The sequence below is a fragment of the Setaria italica genome, chromosome IX, assembly GCF_000263155.2.
Source record: "Setaria italica strain Yugu1 chromosome IX, Setaria_italica_v2.0, whole genome shotgun sequence".
NCBI classification, from domain to species: Eukaryota; Viridiplantae; Streptophyta; class Magnoliopsida; order Poales; family Poaceae; genus Setaria; species Setaria italica.
This window is the reverse complement of record NC_028458.1, coordinates 15,769,220-15,786,333: the sequence shown is the minus strand read 5'-3', so window position 1 is coordinate 15,786,333 and position 17,114 is coordinate 15,769,220. Positions and strand designations below refer to the sequence as shown.

Below are 17,114 nucleotides of genomic sequence, written 5' to 3'. Positions count from 1 at the left end.
CAACCACCAAGTAACTTAAGACAGAACCATGAGATATGACATATGAATACCCACCTGAACTCTTGGCTAGCCAAGTAACCATCGCAACAATCAGCAACAACCTAAAACAAGCGTTCGTCAAACATCAATATAAAAGGCAACACCATGCATTTATAAAAACATTTAATCATGGATATGACATAGATGGGAAATAGTTTCTTCTGTTATGCAAAGAGTACACAGGCACCAAATACACTATGCAGCTTTGGAAATTGTTGGACATGTGACCACTCCAAAAGCACCCTCATTATCAGAGTATAGTATTATGAGCATTAATTGTGCACAACAGTGCACCTGCCGTTCAAACAATAAAGAGTCAAGAAACAAGAAAGCAGGTAGATTGTTAAGGATATTTTCAGACTTCAAAACTAAAATAAAATGAATGCAAGTGGCTGCTGTCCTCATACATCATCATATTCCAACAAAAATGCTATGTAGAGAGATGAGAACAATTGCATGGCTCATAGATAAGCTTAAATGCTATGCACATTTGCAGTTTATCCTGGAACAATCAATCAAACAGCTGGCTCATATGTAAGGATATTTTTTAAATAATAAAACAAATAAATCTGGGAATCATTTAGGGTTGTTGCTGTCTATAGCATTACAAAGACTAATAGTTTTAACACACTAGCATGTAAGATCTACGGAACAACAAACATAAATAAGAGATTTACTTCATCGCCAGGTGAGCATATGGCATGCACAGGTTGAGCACTCAGCCGCTAGGGTCCATTGCTCACTAGCATTTGATGTGGGCTGTCAATTAGGGATGTGCCCTCTGCATACAAAGATAAACCATCAACAAATCCACTAAGACATATCCAAGATAGAATTTTGCAAAAAGGAACTCATCTGCACATACCCTGCAACTTTGGGCAAAATGAGTCTCTCAGCTCTGAAGTCCTGGAACAGGTATTGGATGCTGCCTCAGGCCCTTCCTTTGTCTTCTCAGGTGGTACAATGTCTTTATGCAGAAGACGTTCGTAGTATTTGAAGTCCTGAAGAAAAAATAAATAAATATATCAATAATTCACTAGCTTCCACACCATGAGGGTAAACACAAACAAGAACATAAATATGAAGCACTTACATCCTCATGACGAAGAAACGTCACAGGGCGAGCATGTATATCAGATGCCCTTAGCAGACCAAAGCCACCCAGAGCCTTTTCAGTATTCCGAGCTCCATGAGGTGATCGGAACTTTGGCTTGCCAATCCTAACCCCCTTTTAAGAATTCGGAGGCAAAATATTTTCCCCCAAGAGTTCAGGAAATGGTAGTAGTTTATCAATCCCCTCCTGCTACAGCATGTCTGACTCTATCACGTCCTGGGGATTTGTAGATCTTGCCAGATGTTACATGACCAAAGTTTTTTCCAGCATAAAAGGATGTCCTGACAGCATATCCATCTCCAAGGAGACGACATATTGCACTGAAATCTTTCTTGACAGCCAAGTAAAATGGAAACCTGTACAACTTTGGATTCTCCATCTGCACAGAAAATTAGTGCTAAGAATAGAGTTAGACTAAAACACATAATAAGATAACACAACACGCTTACCTTGGATGCCTCAGATTAAACCCCCATCTCTTTTACCTTTGAAGCATTAGATTTATCACTTGTCTCTTCCTATAAAAAAAATTAGCGTTAAGAATATACAGGATATATTGTGTTGAGTCAGTCAGGGAATCATATAAACAACAAATTTACTTGGTAAATTGAAGACTGAACCCCGATTGTTGATAGCACATCAAACAAGGTTTGAACCCCTGTCTGGTTCCAACTCTTCTGAATCTCACACACATCAAGCAATTTATTATATTTTTCCAACATATCGGCCTTATCCAGCTTTGGTTCAAAGTCCTTCAGCACTTGAGCATTAAGTATGGCATTTACACGCCAGGAGATCTCAGCAAGGGAAAGCATGGAACAGGGGGAGCATTCTCAAAAGGAATTGGCCGAAAGTGGAAATCACAATAAAGAACATGGACGAGTGAGCAGCGTATGTCAAGAAAAAAAGCATACCTTTCCCTTTTTGTTTTCTGATGTTCGGAATAAGAAAGTGGTCATTAAACTCAAGTTTGTGCAGTGAGAAGTCAAACTCAATGTTGGACTGCATGGATAAAAGGAAAACTAGGCCCCGATCCCTTCATTTTGAAGGAATTGAAATCTACTTAATGGAGTAAGCTAATTTATCTTGAAATGTGGTATTTCATAACTTTTCAAAATTTAGATATAAGTCTAACTTAAATTCATGGGGTGGGAGATGGAAATTAATTCTATAGATTATGATTATTACAATGGAATTCAATTCTTACAGCACGCTCTTGGACTCGCTTCCCTGTAGCAGAAGTGCAGCACATAATTATCTCTCCCATATCGCCAACAGTAATATACAAATATATTCCACATACAATTATATTAGCTTAATTAATTTGTGTCTAAATTATGATTGTTAGAATGGAATTCAATTCCAAGCATCCAAACGGGGCCTTAGAAAAAAAGGTACCCAATTCCAACATCCAAGACAACGGATCATATCTCTCGTTGGAAAATAATCCAACTCCAATAGTACTGGAATATAGATCTTGCAATCATGTGTTTCACCAGTTCAGTTTCAAGATGTAAATCAGATAAGGAAATAAATGTGCTTGTTTTTATATGACATTTAGGGCCTGCGTTTGGTTCGGTAACCATGTGTTCCTAATGTTGCCAAGCCAAAATTTTGCTATTTTTGGCCACCATTTGAAAGGGTGACAAAATTTTGCCTTGGCTACTGGGTGGCAAAATTGGTAGGAAGATCTAAACCACCTAAAATATGCAACTATAGTGGTGAATCAAAATAATAGATCAATTAGGTATATGGCTAGGGTTTGATAGAACGATTTGAGCAACCAGATCTTTCTTCCCCAGTGAAGTCGCTAAAATGTGTTGGCGCTTTTTCTAGCCAACACAGGAGTGCGCTAGATCGCACGAGTCGTGAACAAATTGAACAGCAGAGGTGCTGCGCAGGCTGGTCAGATCGATCCAGCAACTCAGTCAGACCGGTTTACTAGGATTTGGTTCGAATCGGTCGTTCGAGGGGATAATAGTCATACTTACATGGTGGAGAACGGTTAGGTTTACGAGCAAACCAACGAAGGATAACCGACGCACTTACATGGCGAAGAACGACTAGTTTACGAGTAAACTAGCAAAGACCATTGAAACTCTCGCCCGGGAGGGACCCCGTCAAGGCGTGGACGTCGCCGGCGTGCTCTAGGTCGACCAGCAAGCCTAGAACGCCATCTATGGTCATGGAGAATAGTAGATGAACAACACGGAGGTTGGAAAAGTATTAGGGTTGAGAAGATAAAAGTAAGTTGTAGATTGATTCGATTGGGATGCCCTCAATCGGCCGTGACCCTTTATATTTATAGGGTGGGGAGGTCTTGCCCCAGTAGGAGTTGAAGATTACATAAATCCCGTGTCAAAATACAATTTCTAACTCGGACTAGGCTGGGTAGACCGGTCAGACCGCCATCCAAACCGATCTGACCGGTCAGCCCAGGGCTGAATCTTGTCAAAGCCATAACTCTCTTATCCGGACTCTAAATTAGGCGTTCCACGTATGCATTTCGATCGTCTCAACGAGCTCTACGAATGGTGAAATCCAATCTGCATTTTGAGCACTTTGATATGACCGGTCTTACCGGTTGGGTGACCGGTCTGGATTGCCGGATCGACTGCAAAACCAATAACTGGTCAGACCGCTTCAGTAGGTCGGTCAGACCGGATAGCTTTGTCATATCAGCCATATCTACTACTTTTGGTGTCGTTCCAGGTGCTGATTTGTCCCTTTTAGCAAAATTACGTCCAAAACATCCAAAACGACTCTTTTGTCCTGCACAATTCATATTTAAGCCAAACTTGCAGAATATCAAAAGTTAGTACCAAGCAATTCTGATCTTAACCTCACATATTCCAAACCGTGCCACTTTTGAACTCCAACACATATACGTTGGACTGGCATTGGTCTCTAATTCGTGTAGTTTAATGCCCGCTGCCGCGCCATCGCAACCGCCTCACAAGAAGACAGGCGGGAAGACTATGAAGAAGTATTGCTCGGTTCGTTGTTGGCAGGCAGACCATTGCGTAATGTAGTGTTGCTCTCGGGCGCAATGTGCAAGTGCGCCATGCACTAGTTCCTCGATCGATCTGTCCTCGTTTCGTCTTCCATTCGTTCTTTCAATCAGTAGGCTAATGACGCATATGGATTACCGAGACGCCTGCTCTCTGTAAAAGGCCAAAAAGGCTAACTAGTAACTACCGCCACGCGTGCGTGCCGTGACCCAAGATTTGCAGCAATCATCCCTGCCATGCATGAATCTGAGTAGGATGTTTCGAATTTGAAGGTCTCACCATATCGTACTTTGAAAAGGTGGTGTACTAAAATTGGTTTGTTCCGACCAGATATATTGACTTTAAAAATGAAATAAAACAAGACCAAATAATGTTTCATTTAGTATGTACTTTGGAAATACATAATGTGATTAAGCTAATACTCTTTTTAGCCAGAAATATAAGTCGTTTAAGAATACATTTAGGTGTTATGTTTTTTAAACTTGGCCCCTCCTCGTATCACAGCTAATAAACTCACCAGGCTAACGAATTCCACGTTGTATTTCCGGGGAAACGGGATGTCCCGTTTGAAAATTCAGGGTATCCCGTATTGGGCCAGCCCAAAACCCAATCCTAGACAAATTGAAGCCCAGCCCACCGTTTCTCTCTACTCCTCTTCTGCTCCAACTCCGGCTTCGAGGCTCCGAGCCGCCGCCGTCGCTGCCACCACCACCACCACTCCTTGGCCGTTGCTACGCGTCCCAGCCGCTGCTACTCGCTGACGGGTGACGTGACGGCTGGGCGGCGCACCTCATCTGTTCGTCTAGCGCGCTCGCGGTTCACCCTCGCGGCCGCGCGCTTTTGTCCGGCGGGTCCTCGCGGCCGCGCGCTCGTCTGCTGCCGGTCCTCGCGGCCGCGCGCCTTCTCCGCCGGCGGTCCTGACCGCAGTGGGCAGCTCTAGACCCAGCAGTCCGCAGGCATGCCCCTCTAGGCCAAGACTCCAAGCTGCAGTTGCGGCCTGATCTGCTTCCTCCTTATCTGCATCTCGCTTCGACCCCTTGCTCCACTGCTCCAATCCTCCAAGGTACATGATTTCTTCATTAGTTGGTTAGTTCCTCGGACCTCGGTTTGTAATTAGTTGCACTTGTGCAAGTAATGCTACACATTTTCAGCTTCAATTCGATACTACTTTGTTGTGCTTGCCTGAAGCCGTGAACTTTGCCTAGTAACGTTGCACATTTGAGAATGAAGCAGCGAAAAGCTAACACAAACTTTTCTGCTAGTGACTAGTGGCAGTGACTGTGATTCAGAATTTTATGTTCATTGTGCGCAAGTGCTTGTTATTTGAAAATAACGAAACAAATCTGCTACTGCTATTGCTTGTAGAATAACCAAACATATTCACTGTTCACAGTTCAGATTATGTGAGCGTGATAATGTGTGTGCCTGTAATGTTATGCCGTTATTGTCTGTGTGCCTGTAATGTTATGCCGTTATTGTCTGTGTGCCTGTAATGTTATGCCGTTATTGTCTGTGTGCTGTGTTGATATATAAGACATGGCTGTTACCTTGCTTAATGTAAGACTTGAATCTATTGTGCTAGAACTTCTAATGAATCTAGGTTTTATGGGATGGTGTTCCCATTTCGTCTTCCCTGTTGCTGACAGTTATTGACTTGTTCCTGTTCATATTAGTTTGTTTTCGACATCCTGTGTTAGTTTCTGTTCTCAGTCTTCCTGTTCCTGATTTCGTTTTGGGACAAAATGTGAAAGTGAAAATAGGAGAGGGGATATCCCGACCGCTCCCGTTCGTTTTATACCATGTGTGCGGCGTTCCAGCATACAGGCCTGGCTGGCTGGCCCTGGGGCCTCTCTGGCCTCCACGACAAGACACAATTTTGTGGTGACGTGCGCGTGGGATTCTCGGTGGGGCCTGACAGCATGGACCTGTGAGGTGTTGTTGCTCTACATCGAGCGGGGCCTGGGCCTGGGCACTTCAGCACATACGACATATGTAAGTGCGCACTTGCTTATCAGCACTGGGAGGCAGGGCCATGTAGGGTGGCGCCACATGAAAGGAAATGAGTTGGTCTGGTGATCTGGTAGATGGTCAGGCTCTGAAGGGAAAACAGATGGATGAGAAGCAGTACTTCAAATGGGACACGTGGGAACAACTCACTGTTTATTTCTGGCTTCTGCAATGGACCTGGAGGAGTTAGCTTTGTCAATGAAATTCATTTGATGGATAGGTTGCGTAGCCTTGCTGTGCAGTATTGGGAATCTCTGCAATTTGGCCCCTTGGGTTAGTATGTTACATCCTTAGTGGGTCAATTGCCTTCACTTAACAAACAAGCCACTAGGATGTTCTATTAACAAAGTCATACTAAATTACTAACTTCTTTAGATACCATCACATGTACATACTTGCTATCAATTGAAACTCTTTCTTGTCGGGGTGTCCAATGAAGATTACACTTTTTAATTGTCCTTATGGAAGGTGCCTCCATATGCCTCCATACTCTGCTTTTGTAGTTTATTTTATTATAACCAGAGTTCATGTTTTAGGCAACAATTGTACTTTGTGCTAGTTTATCATGCTTGTATAGAAATGTTCACTAAATGTTGCGTTATTGTATATTGTCTTGTAGATTTTGACGGAAAAAAGGACATTTTCAATCAAAGAGAAGTCTGTGGCTGAGGCTGAGGCTGACTAAAATCTGGATGTGCTTGATTTATAAGACGTACTGTTTCTGAGAGGTGTCTGACATAGACTATCCAAAATTCAGCGCCAGGGATCAGGGAGCGAACTCCCCCAGGGTGGGGAGTTCGTTCCTTTTCCAGTTACAAAGAGGGCAAACTCATATTCCATCATGATGGAAGAGGACATGGAAAATGGAAGGTCGTATCAGGAAAGACCAAGAACTTTTCCTACAGTACGAAATAAATCATCTATACCACTGGTATGGCCTATTGCTAAGCTTTCTTCACCTTTCAAATACATAAACAAACTTTCTGGCTACTTTGAAGTGTATCAATTTAGCTCCCATTCATGTTCCATGTGCTCACTTTGTGCATGTATTTTCTTTCTTGCGTTCTACTTTATGATACTGCATGTCCTTTGTCCTTCATCATGGCAGTGTGAATTGTCCTTGTTTTTGTTGATATATTCACACTATTTTTTTTGGCGGGAAACAAATATCCACACTATTGATTTCTTGTGTTTCATTCCATCACTTTCGTAAAGTATATGACAATCAACAGTTACAAAGTGTAAACCAAAGAAAAATTCAGCATACTGTGAATATTATAGCATTCCTTTCCATCTTTCTATCTTTTAGCTTTATATTTATACTTAACAGCAAAGCTTTTTATTCCCACCTATTAAAAAAAGCCTGTTTAGTCACAAGCAAGTCAGTGTAGGCTAAAGTTAACCTCTTTTTTCATATCTCAAAAATGGACATTCAGATAAAAGAAAATAGCCAGTCCAACACTCTATATTACTCTTTTATGGGGTTTCAAATGAGTTGACCTGAAGTACTTTAGGCAACATAGGTTTCCATTGTTGAATCAGTATTTTTCTATCAAAATGTGCACTGAATCAATTGTTTTGTTTCAAGCTACTTGCATGGTTTGTGGATAAACTTTGATAAATGAAAAATTGTTGAAGTGTACACTTCTGCTGATTGATTGGCACACTTTTATTTAACATGTCATGAGCAACTGCTGCATATTTTTCATTTGTCTCTTATACAGTCTATTTTGTTGATACAGGTCTTCCGTTTGTTGATGAGGATAAACCCCCGTGCCTTGATTATTCTCTCTCTTTTGGTCTTCAGTGGTGTCCTATATGTGGGAGCCAGTACATCGCCAGTTGTGGTCTTTGTGTTCTGTATATGCACTCTCAGTTTATTCTTCTCTCTCTACCTTACAAAGTGGGTTCTCGCCAAGGATGAAGGACCTCCAGAAATGTCTGAGGTATAGAAAGTGCCTAAGTTCAGCTCACTGATAATGTTCTAGTGCTTTCATTTTTACCTTCAATGCTTCACTTCTTGTCACTTGCTGTTTCTCTATGTCTACAATGTGCTGTATGCCACTGTTGCTGTTTTGCTATGCATATTATGCTTTATGCAGTTAACTACTCCAACCTGGAGCTCTAGTATTGTGCTCTCTTATCCTGCATATCTGAGATATAGTTGTTATGACTTATGATTCCTATTATTGTGCTGATAAGCTATACTAGAACCTGGATAGAGCTTTCTTTGCGTTTAGCTGCCTGCTCCTTTATCTCTTGGCGTGGGTTGAAGAGTGATATTCTAAGATTGCATTTAGCTGGGAGACTGGAACTGTTGATGCTGAGCTGCATCCGCATGACTGGATTCAACCGAATTAGGCACATCACAGCAACTAGCATGAAATCATTCACTATTTGAAAATGGACTAAAGAAATTGAAAACCATTTTAGCAACAGCAAGTGCAGAGTAGCTCATGCAGTAATCTGAAAAATATTTAGATGGACCAAAGAAATCAGCAAATAAGCATATTTAGATCTCAGACTTCAAGCCACCTCTTTCCCTGCTGTGCATCTAGACTTCCTGAACAGAAGTTGAACCTGGCAATCTAAGTTGTCCGGTTGTGCATGGCTTTATATTACTCCCTCCAGCCACAAACACTGTTGTTTTGGAATGCGCGCAGTCAACACGTTTGAACTTTGACCATCAATATCTCTTTGAGTATTTCAAATGAAAAATTGAAAATAGTGGCTAGGATTGTCTTCAAAAGTAGTCTCAAAATTTTTAGATATGGTTTATACTATTAATTAATGGTCAAAGCAGTGTCTTGGTGTCACTGTTTGGTACGATAATTATTTACGACTGGATTGACTACTAGTTTTATGGGCATTTTAGCACCAACGAAGCAACATAGGTGTGATTATGCATATTATTTTCTTTGTATGGTATGATGATGATCCTATTGACTTGTCGATCTCGCGATTAAGTAGATTACACTATGTACACAAAAACAACAGCAGCAGGAACAAAGAACCTTTTAATCCCAAGCAAATTGAATTAGGCTAGAGAGCAAACCCAACTTGTGCATCTATTGGGTTCCATCACAATCACATTATGAGTGACTGATTTTGATGTTGGCTTGCCAAACCTATCAAACCCCCTTTTCGGAGAAGGGATCCCTCCTTTGTCCGGGCTTGGGACTGGCTATGCTGTAACAGCATCTATGTAATTAATTAATTTGGACCTGTAAATTCACATTCACATTCCATGCTGCTGCTGCTGCTGCTCCTTCTGTTATTTTCTATATTCTGTTTTGTTTGTAAATGTTGCTAGTATTTGGGTGATGACCTGTCATATTAGTGCTGTAGCGTGATTGATTCTGTTCCTTCTCTTGTTCAGATATCTGATGCCATAAGAGATGGCGCTGAAGGATTTTTTAGGACACAATATGGAACTATTTCTAAAATGACATGTATTCTGGCCTTTGTCATCCTTGGCATTTATCTCTTTCGCACTACCACCCCGCAGCAGGAGGCATCTGGCTTAGGAAGGTGATTTTCTGCCATTGTCTGAAACTTTAGTTGTGCTGATATGTTGAGATCTCATGAATCCCATACACAGGGCAACATCCGCATATATTACTGTTGCTTCGTTTCTCCTTGGAGCTTTATGTTCTGGAATAGCTGGTTTTGTTGGGATGTGGGTCTCTGTACGTGCAAATGTTCGAGTTTCAAGTGCTGCTCGGCGCTCTGCGAGGGAAGCTTTGCAGGTCTGTATCCATTCCTTGATGTACTTTCAGGTGTTTCTCCTGCAATGGAGTTTGAAATGATGACATATTCCTCAAAACAGATTGCTGTCCGTGCTGGTGGTTTCTCAGCCATTGTGGTTGTTTGCATGGCTGTATTTGGTGTGGCAATACTATACTCAACACTTTATGTTTGGCTTGGAGTAGATTCACCTGGTTCTATGAAGGTTACTGACTGTAAGTTTCTTGTACACAGTACACCCAACATTCATAAGTGGTGTCAGATGTAGCTATGCTCTGGTTGTCAATTGTAACAATATGGCATCGTTGCAAGGTTATAGATTGTGATAACTGGTCATTTTATTTCTGTAATTTAAGTTGGGGGAAATACTGTTATGCTTCTATAAATTTGACTTGTGCTATGGCTCCACTTTTTGCTTTTTAGAAACTGTACCCAACTTCCATCCTTGGACACAGAGAAGTTATGTGAATGACTGATAGGCAAGACTTGGCCCACATGTCAGGAACATAAAAAATATACTTACTAAATTTTATTGACTATTGTTGGGACTAAAAAAAAACAACAGTGAAACTTGAAGTTCTTGTGAAAAGTTTGGTTCCTAAATAGACCGGAGACCAAATTTAGTTATTGTCAAAACACTACCGTTACAGATTGAGGCATTAACTTTTAATACTACATGGTTTAGTTTTAATGATTGTAGAATTGACACGTTTGCCTTATATTGTTGATATTGACCTACCCTAACATTAATGCTACATTTCTCATGTGTCCTGCAATTGATTTTAATTTAGTGTAAAGATGAGGAGCATACTGTTATTCAGTTGATCATGCTTAGATCCTGATATGTCTACCTGGATGGCTCTGCAAAACATTGTTATGTGCTCCTTTATCAAAGCTGCAAGCTCCATTCAATGGATTCTCAGTTACAACTTATAAGTAGAAATGCCGCTGCAGAGCAAGGTCCTGTCTAAAGGGTGTTTAACTCTATAGCAGACCTTACCTTGTGTTCTTGTCAAGTTAGCCGTGTCAGCATGTAATTTTCCTACAAGATCCTGAAACTGCACTAGATTACAATCCAACCGTCCACCAGTTATGTGCTTGTAGTTGCAATATCATTTTCTTATGTAAAAGGAACATTATTCTGTTTCTTATTTATATGTTTTTGTGTAGTGCCTCTTCTCCTTGTGGGATATGGATTTGGTGCCTCTTTTGTTGCCCTTTTTGCTCAGTTGGGTGGTGGAATATACACTAAAGCTGCCGATGTTGGGGCTGATCTGGTTGGAAAAGTTGAGCAGGGAATACCAGAAGATGATCCTCGCAATCCTGCTGTCATTGCTGACTTGGTACTGATGTTCTCTAATAAACATTGGTTACCTTCTCATTTTCATATATTTTTATTGAAGATAGCTCAATTATTTTTCTTTTTGCGGAAAAGGGATAGCTCAATTATGTTCAAATACACCTAGGGTCCTAGGCATCGGTGAAAATGAGTATTCACGTGCTTGTAAAGCTTTATTAGGGATTGATTGATGTCAACAACTTGCTTTCGTTTTGAAACGGAATGAATGATCGTGTACTGTGCAACTCTATGCACTACGGTTGCCTTGTTGCATAAGGTTTGGTAGAATTTCTGAATTGTATGCACTCTCGAGGATTGAATATTTGTTGTCTGTGTTGCAGTACTCTCAATACAAGATTTGCTTTGCTTTACAACACTACAACCACTTGTCTGGTTCTTGTTGTATATAGTTCATGTTCTCTACTACTCAGGTTGGGGACAATGTTGGAGATTGTGCTGCCCGAGGGGCTGATCTTTTTGAGAGCATAGCAGCAGAAATTATCAGTGCAATGATACTTGGAGGAACAATGGCACAGCGCTGCAAAATTGAGGGCAAGTCTCTTTTGTTGCCATCCAATATTCTTGTCAATAAGAACACTGGCCACAACTCGAAAGTCGCAAGTGATTGCTCATATTCTTTATACGATAAGTTCCCATTAATTTAGTTATGTGCAGAAATATTATTTGGATGATACTATGCATGGATGGTACTTGGTTTTAAATAAATTTAATAACTGCCATATTTTTGGTACAACGGTTCACATACCGCACCTTTGTAATTGCTCTGTTCTGGTCTATATAATAACTAATAAGCATCGTTTGTCATTGCAGATCCCTCTGGCTTTATTCTGTTTCCTCTTGTTGTCCATTCATTTGATTTGGTGGTGTCATCAGTTGGAATTCTCTCAATCAGAGGGACACGTGACTCTGGTCTCATTTCCCCTATCGAAGATCCCATGGCAATTATGCAAAAAGGCTATTCTGTTACTATTATGCTTGCTGTTCTTACATTTGGGGTGGTGAGTCTTGTTATTTGGTAAATAGTTTTGCTGTTTGACCATGTTCTCTTGCTGCTTGCAGTAACATTTATAGTATTATACTGTTATAATATTACTCCATTTGTTCCCAAGGTGGGTGCAGAAATCACTTTGGGATTGCAACATGCAAAAGTGGTATACAAGCATAGTTTGTTGAATATCTTTCGTGCAAGCTTCCCATTGTCATCGTATATAATATAAGGAGAAATATTGAATTAGTCACTGAAACATCAGTTATGGTTAGATGTTCTCGGAAGAAAGAGGTTCCAGAAATTATCCTAAAGCGGAGAAGACAGGATACAACCTCAGTCTGGCAGTTGCTTATAACTAAATCCATAGCCATAGGATGTCATCAACATCATCATCAAAGCCTTTCAGTCCCCATGCAAGTTGGGGTAGGCATAGACTGAGGGTCTGATATTTGAACTGATAACAAAAACATATTATAAACCATGAACAACTCCTGTTAAGATTTGCACTCTACAAGTCTGTAGTTTATTGAGTTCAGATAAAGTTTTCTATCCAAGTTCTCCAACTCACAGTGAACAGAGGCTGTGTTTGTAATGCCATGTGTCTTTTCCTTTTATGTGAAGTAGAACTGTACCCCCTTTTTTCTTGCCAGAAGTTGCTTTATGATTATTGATCTGTGTTAATTTTCCAGTCTACTCGATGGCTCCTGTACACGGAACAAGCACCTTCAGCATGGCTAAATTTTGCACTGTGTGGCTTAGTGGGGATCATCACGGCATATGCTTTTGTTTGGATTTCAAAGTATTACACAGACTATAAGCACGAGCCAGTCCGCCTTTTAGCTCTTTCAAGCTCTACAGGACATGGAACTAATATTATTGCTGGAGTAAGTTTGGGAATGGAAGCAACAGCACTACCAGTTCTAGTGATAAGTGTAGCCATTATATCAGCTTATTGGCTAGGACAGACCTCAGGCTTGGTGGACGAGTCTGGTGACCCAACTGGTGGTCTTTTTGGGACAGCTGTAGCAACAATGGGGATGCTTAGCACAGCAGGGTATGTTCTCACTATGGACATGTTTGGTCCTATAGCCGACAATGCTGGTGGTATTGTTGAGATGAGCCAACAGGTATTACACTCGTACATTTTTTTGTAGTTCAAATCTCTTTTATAGGTCATAGCAAACAATCAGTATTATTTAATACTTTTACCATTATGAAATTTCAAAACATTTCACAGTTCAAAACTTCAAATAAAACTATTGAAAGTATTATGTACTCATTTTTTTTCCTGTGATGGTTGTAAGGTAATTAGCTGGTTTAGCATTTGTCTCATGTTTATATGTGTGCGTTGATGTTCTGTATTGTGTCTAATCATCTTATCCTGACTGAGTACTGTTGCAGCCTGAAAGCGTGAGGGAAATCACAGATGTTCTAGATGCTGTGGGCAACACAACGAAAGCTACTACAAAGGGATTTGCCATTGGGTCAGCAGCTCTGGCTTCCTTCCTCCTGTTCAGTGCATATATGGATGAAGTAGCTTCTTTCGCTCAATTGCCATTCAAAGAGGTATGCAGTATGTATTAGCATACCACATGGAATACTGAATTTATTTGCTCATATTCAGTGTCCTTGCACAATTGTTGCAGGTTGATATAGCAGTCCCAGAGATTTTTGTTGGTGGTTTATTAGGCTCAATGCTTATATTCCTGTTCAGTGCATGGGCTTGTTCAGCTGTGGGTAAAACTGCACAGGAAGTTGTTAATGAGGTCAGGAGACAATTTATTGAGAAGCCTGGTATTATGGTGAGTACATGATTATATCATGACGTTCTTCAGTTCCCTTATGCTCGGGAAAGCTGATGTCAACTAACGAATTGTCATCCAGGACTACAAAGAGAAGCCTGATTATGGACGATGTGTTGCGATTGTGGCATCTGCATCCTTGAGGGAAATGATAAGACCTGGGGCCTTAGCAATTATATCACCCATGGCCGTTGGTGAGTTTTTAGGCCATATCTATGGTAACTGTCGCATTCTTGTTTGTGTCCATGATGCTTCTGTAATTTGATTTACATGGTTTGCAGGCGTTATCTTCCGGATTTTGGGCCACTCCACTGGCCAACCTCTTCTTGGAGCTAAAGTTGTGGCCTCAATGCTTATGTTTGCCACGGTTTCTGGTATTCTCATGGCACTCTTCTTGAACACTGCTGGGGGCGCCTGGGATAACGCCAAGAAGTACATTGAGACTGGTGCTCTTGGTGGCAAAGGCAGTGAGTCTCACAAGGCTGCGGTTACTGGTGACACGTAAGTTTCTCATATAATGTCGTTCTATTGACACATGTAACTTGGGGCTATACTCTTGAGCTGAGCTTCCACTGTTGATCAACACATAGTAAAAGCAATGTTTTCATACTATGGGACCTGGCAAATGTTGCAGGGTTGGGGACCCATTCAAGGACACAGCGGGGCCTTCGCTTCATGTTCTTATCAAGATGCTCGCCACAATCACATTGGTAATGGCCCCGATATTCTTGTGATCAACCAAACTAATCATCAAGCTTACTCTCGGAGATGTATTTACCCGACTCATTTACCATCACTAAATGTTGTACCCAAAGAAAAGAAAGAATCAGCGGTGATATTTCGCGGTGACATTGTACGGGTGGTGCATACGTTGGATAAATAATACACATGTCGTGATGGAGATTACTCAACTAGTCACTCCCGAATGTTTGCGTTTGTTTACTGGAACATTTTGGTAGCGTCCATTATTTACGCAAAATGCAGCATGCGTTGTGCTTGCTGGAGAAAGCAAATGAGATCTGGTTGATCTACGCTGCTAGGATTGTTGGATCAGGACTGAATCTACAACTACCTAAGCCATTAAGCTCGTTGATAAGGTCTCGAGAACTCGAAGCCCCACCGCGAGGAGGTTCGTGTTTGGATCTTAATGTTTCCTATTTCTGTTTTTTTTTTGTTCCTGTTTCTGATTTGATTTCTGGAATACGGCCCAGCCCATAAGCGTGGCTCTTTCTTCTCCAACGTGTTGCCCCCCTTGCCGCACGCAACAAGCCCCGCTCGGCTCCTCCCAAGCAGGCAGGCAGCCATGGAGGCCGCCGAGAGGTGAGGAGCAGCAGCAGCGCGTCCGCGAATTTTTTTATTTTTATATATATATTTTTTAGATTTTTCAGAAATAAATACTCGAATAAAAAATTTGCAGAAATAGACCTATGCCGCCGGACGAAACGGCGGTACAAGAGTTTCGCCGTCTGAAACGGTAATGGGACCTACTGCCGGGTGAAATAGCGGTAGGTCGCTTACCGCCCCCATCCGGCGGTCCGCACACGGGATTGAGTGGCATCATTTTCGAGACTTTACCGTCGGTTGAAGTGGCGAAACTGGAGCCCCACCATAAGGTTGAAGGATCGTAAGGCTGAGGATCTTCGGTCCGAAATTGACGCGAATCCTTAGACGGTTGACATCGCAGGTAACTTGATTTGCAAAGATCCATGGTGCAAGTGCCTTTACCACCACAACAGGGATCACTCCCTGTCTCTGCCATCCTCTAGGGGTGCTGACTACTATGAAGCTGGGTCGTCGCAGTCCTCGCAGAGCTAGTTCTACTAGGAAGTAGACATGGCTCGTACCCCGGCTATTTCAATTACCTAAGCCATGTTAGGTTTACCAACAACACTGGTTTAGGATAGCATCTGTGCCGCATATGCCATATAATTAGTTGTTCACCGTGAGTCGTTGTTGTTCGTATGTTCCGCAGGAATTTCATTTCCATCCGTTGTGATCCGTTATATCTAATGGTCGGGAGTTAAATTATTTTCAATTATTTCGTTCAATCACTCTACATTTCTCAAATTACGAAGTTACATATTACAATTGAACTACATATTTTACTTTCAAAAATATCATACAAAAATAAAGGAAAAATAATTAAAACATAGTTATAGCCGGTTGAAACAGCTATAGGAAGTTATAGTCGTTTCAACCCACTATAACTTTCTCCACCCAGCTAAACCGGTCTAAACTACAACCTGGGAAGGTACCGCCAGTTGAAACGGCGGAAGGCTCCCTTCCGCCAGTTGAAACGGCGGTAGGCTCCCTTCCGCCGTCTCAACTGGCCAAACCAGCGTGGCTGACGTGGCATGCTCCCTTCCGCCAAATCAAATGGTGAAAAGGGACCTACCACTATTTCGTCGTCTATTTCTGCAAATTTTAATTTTCAGTTTGAGTATTTATTTGTACGAAATTGTAAAAAGAATTCCGCGTCCGCCTCCCGAATTTTTAGTTTTTAGTTTGATTATTTATTTCTACGAAATCGTAAAAAATATAAAAGTAAAAAAAATTCCGCGTCCGGAGTTTTCGCTCTCCACACCAATCTTAGGCGTGGGCCGGCCCATGAAAGTCTGGACCTGCTCCGAAAACGTTGCCGTACTTGTAGAATTGTAGGTCTCTCCAAAAGAAAAGGTGATTCGAGCCCACCACCGGCCTTGTCGAACTCGCCGCTCTTCACCCAGCGCCGCCTACTGCCGGCCGATTCTTCCGTCGGGAAAGCGCGAGCGGGACAAGAAGGAAGGGGGCCATCAAGCGGTGGCCATGGTGGACGGCGATCTCGGTGTCCAGGAGCTTCCCGACGAGGTCCTCACGGAGGTCCTCGCCCGGCTGCCGGCCAAGTCGGCGGGGCGCTTCCGCTGCGTGCACTACGGGAAACAGAAACATTGCCGAGTGCCAGGGGCACTCGGCGAAGGGCAAAAAACACTCGGTGAACCGTTTGCCGAGTGTAACACTCGGCAAACGGCACACGGCAAATTCTTAGTCGGCAAACACCGATTTGCCG

The 17,114-nt window shown here is 41.9% G+C and overlaps 1 protein-coding gene across 1 annotated transcript; it reads left to right on the top strand.

Moving 5' to 3' along the window:
- The first annotated feature begins 4,800 nt into the window (after positions 1–4,800).
- LOC101774456 (pyrophosphate-energized membrane proton pump 3) lies at positions 4,801–15,033 on the top strand. Its single transcript, XM_004982755.4, has 15 exons — positions 4,801–5,227; positions 6,791–7,102; positions 7,914–8,117; positions 9,551–9,702; positions 9,773–9,920; positions 10,001–10,133; positions 11,089–11,261; positions 11,689–11,809; positions 12,089–12,276; positions 12,956–13,393; positions 13,668–13,832; positions 13,913–14,068; positions 14,151–14,262; positions 14,350–14,569; positions 14,703–15,033. The coding sequence occupies exons 2-15, from the start codon at positions 7,013–7,015 to the stop codon at positions 14,800–14,802; spliced, it is 2,400 nt and encodes a 799-aa protein (XP_004982812.1). The 5' UTR covers positions 4,801–5,227; positions 6,791–7,012; the 3' UTR covers positions 14,803–15,033.
- The last annotated feature ends 2,081 nt before the right edge of the window (positions 15,034–17,114 follow it).